The 3,031-nt window shown below is 44.3% G+C and overlaps 1 protein-coding gene across 1 annotated transcript in view; it reads left to right on the top strand.

Annotated features, from left to right (window-relative positions):
* The window catches only part of CSUI_010793 (mcm2 3 5 family protein), a gene marked incomplete at its 3' end in the record, with an annotated part of 3,021 nt that extends 221 nt beyond the window's left edge, over positions 1-2,800 (top strand). Inside the window, exons 1-5 of the mRNA XM_068070894.1 lie at positions 1-70; positions 493-1,000; positions 1,401-1,705; positions 2,161-2,234; positions 2,652-2,800. The exon at positions 1-70 is cut by the window's left edge and continues 221 nt beyond it. Coding sequence (XP_067917130.1) covers positions 48-70; positions 493-1,000; positions 1,401-1,705; positions 2,161-2,234; positions 2,652-2,800 — 1,059 coding nt within the window. The remainder of the gene's footprint in view (positions 71-492; positions 1,001-1,400; positions 1,706-2,160; positions 2,235-2,651) is intronic.
* Between the last annotated feature and the right edge of the window lie 231 nt (positions 2,801-3,031).

Raw genomic sequence — 3,031 nt, 5'->3', positions numbered from 1 at the left:
AAGAAGATGAAGAAGGAGAAACGAAAGTCTTCTGTCAGAGAAGTGAAATGTCTTATCTTGATAAAGCTGGGTATGTCACAATGATAGCAACCGTGGACCCATAGTCATACTATACATAGACAGGGGAAGAGCTCTTTCTTTCTTTCTTTCTTTCTTTCTTTCTCACTCTTGCTCTGCTGGTCTAGTGTTGTATGAGTCTATCCTTCTTCCCATCAAGAGCCAAAGTCTGTCCTCTGAACACCCGTCCACCCGACTTACTTCTTCCACTCCTAGACTTCCCCTGCACGTCTCTGTAGATCTTCTCAGCAACCTCTCCATGGCCTATATATGCCCACCTCTCTACGTGCCTCTGTACTACATACATACATGCGTTCTCTACCTACCTATGTCTCTCTATAAGAGGCGATCTCCCTTTGCTAAGAAAGGCGAGTCCAGTCAGCATCTGTGTTCCTCTCTCTCTCTTTCTCTTTGTATGTTTCTCATCCTTATTAGTCGGGAGCATGAAGTGCTAACGACGGACTTCCTTAAGAAGTATATTCAGTATGTGCGCCGATGCCGATACGAAGAAGACGAGGAAGAAGAAGATGAAGAAGAAATGAACACCTATGCGACACGAAGCTCTAGAAAAAGAGGAGCAGGAGGTAAAGATACAGGTCGGTCTTCTTCGGAGAGAGATGACCCTCATCATAATGCTTCTTCTTCTTCTTTCTCAAGTCGGAAGGGGAATCGCGAGAATGGAGGTGGGATATGCGGGCCCCAGCTATCGGATGAAGCCGCTCAGAGTATCATTCGGTTCTATTCTGATATCCGTGAAAGATGTTTCAGCCATCAAGGGACAGGCCACAACAAGCCTCCTGAGTTTTCTTCTTCTTCTGGTCAGCAGAATGGGTTATTTCATGGAGGCGCTCTCTTAAGACCTGTGACTGCACGTACACTTGAAGCCATCCTTCGTCTCTCTACGGCGCATGCAAAACTCAAAATGCAAAGATGGGTCACACCTGTAAGTCTCTCTACCTCTCTTCATACTCAGTCTTCTTCTTTGTTCTTTCTTTCTCTTCTTTCTCTACATCTCTTCTTCCTCTTCTCTCTCTTTCTCTCTCTTAGAATACAAGATGAAGGGAGGTCATCTGCATTTCTACTTCTTGTCTATCTATTCTACAGTAACCCTCACAGATCGGAGATAAGAAGAAGAAGCAAGGGAAGAAAAAGCAAGAAGAAAGAAAAGTCCATTAGATCCCCCTTTCTCGATTTCTTTCAAAGCTTCATGTCTACCAGTAACCGAGTCTATGAACCTCCATTCCCCACTCTCCGTTGTCTCTCTTTCGTTCTCGTCACCCCCCTTTGAAAGAAAGACAAGTCGTTCTTTCTCCTTGTCTCTTCTTTTCGTTCTTTGCTTCCAGGAAGATGTGCGAGTTGCCAAGGGTATGATCCTCTACACGCTCTTTGGCGAGGAGCCGGAGGAAGGAGATGACAGCGAGAGTAGCGATTCAGAAGAAGAAGATAGCGAAGCTGAAGAAGAAGAAGACGACGCAGAAGATGAAGACTATGTGGCCCCACGAAGGGCCTCCTCTTCTCGGAGACAGAAACGCACAGATGATGTGAATGCGGATCGCCGTCAAGAGAATGAAGAAGATGAAGAAGACGATAGTGAAGAGACAGGAAGAAGATCCCGACGCTCAACAAGAGCTGCAAGAAGAAACAAAAGGTACACAAAAACCAAGTCACCTTCTTCTTCTTCTCTTTATCTAGATCACTAACACTACGGTATGTATGTACGTCTGTATATATATATATATATATATATACATACTCATACATACGTAGGCATACATACACATACCAGTGCGCACCTGCTTCATATATAGATATATCTAGATTCCTGTGTATACTTACGATGTGTAGACACTGTTTCCAGGACATCCCCGGTCATCCATTACTAGGAGTGTGGTGTATGTACACCTGGGTTGTAGGGAAAACTGGCTATTCTCCTCCTTCCGGTTTTTTTGGTTTTCTGTGCCTCTCCAGAGTTGTGGGTGCTCGCTTATGTAGTCCCCGAGAGATTGCAAATCCCAGTAGTGATTCGCTTCTCGAAATGTCTTTGAAGCGATGTATCTTCATCTCTCGAAAGTTTTCGCGTTGTGTTTCCTGCCGTATGTACAGACAACGAGGAGGCGAGAGTGGACGACAGAAAGACGGGCAGACAGAGGAGTCTCTTGCTGAAGATGATGATGAAGGTAAAATAAAGAGAAAAACAAGCTTTCTCACGCTTGGTCGCTAGTCTTTTCGCCCCTAGCATTTTCTAGTGTCCATACACCAGAGAAGAGGAGACAACATCGAGGAAGAATCTCACTTTGTTCTGCATGCAGGGTGTGTGAGAAAACAGGCAAGATGGAAGGAGAGGTTTCTCTTTCATAGAAAAAACAAAAGGTCTCTCTTGCCGAATCTACAAACATATCTAGACACGTATGTACTTGTGTATCTGTATATGTGCATACTTCGTCTATCTCTCTAGGTGAACGCATGCATGCATCCTTGCATGCATGCACATTTGCATCATCCACCCAGCAACTCAAAACAGCACTATCCCTTTCAAGTGTACGTACACCGTGTGCTTGTGTCAATGATCTCTTCTTTTTGTTTTTCTTTTTCAGGTGAGATATCTCATCAGCTGGGGACCTTAGGGCTATCCCCGAAGGAGACCAAAAAGAAGAGAAGAACCCGAGGCTCCGGAGGTGGGAAGTCTTCTTCTTCTTCATCTGGAGCTGTAGAACGTCTTGACGAAGTTCACGGCAAAGCGAAGAGGTGAGAATCAAGAGAGTGAAAGAAAGAAAGAAAGAGAGAGTTGCTATTTTTACTCGAGCTTTTTCAGACACTCTGATAGATCTTTCAAAGAGGAGGGAGCAAGGAGAGAAGAAAGAAAAGGAAGAAACCTTTCCTTTCTATTTTGTCATTTCTTCGTTCATTCATTCACTCCCTTCTCTCTTTCTTCTTCGTCATGACCAATCAGGATTCTTCTTTTTCTTCTTCTTCT

This window comes from Cystoisospora suis (genome assembly GCF_002600585.1).
Source record: "Cystoisospora suis strain Wien I chromosome Unknown contig_8318, whole genome shotgun sequence".
Lineage (NCBI taxonomy): Eukaryota > Apicomplexa > Conoidasida > Eucoccidiorida > Sarcocystidae > Cystoisospora > Cystoisospora suis.
The sequence above is the reverse complement of the archived record's forward strand: the minus strand, read 5'-3'. Positions and strand labels throughout refer to the sequence as shown.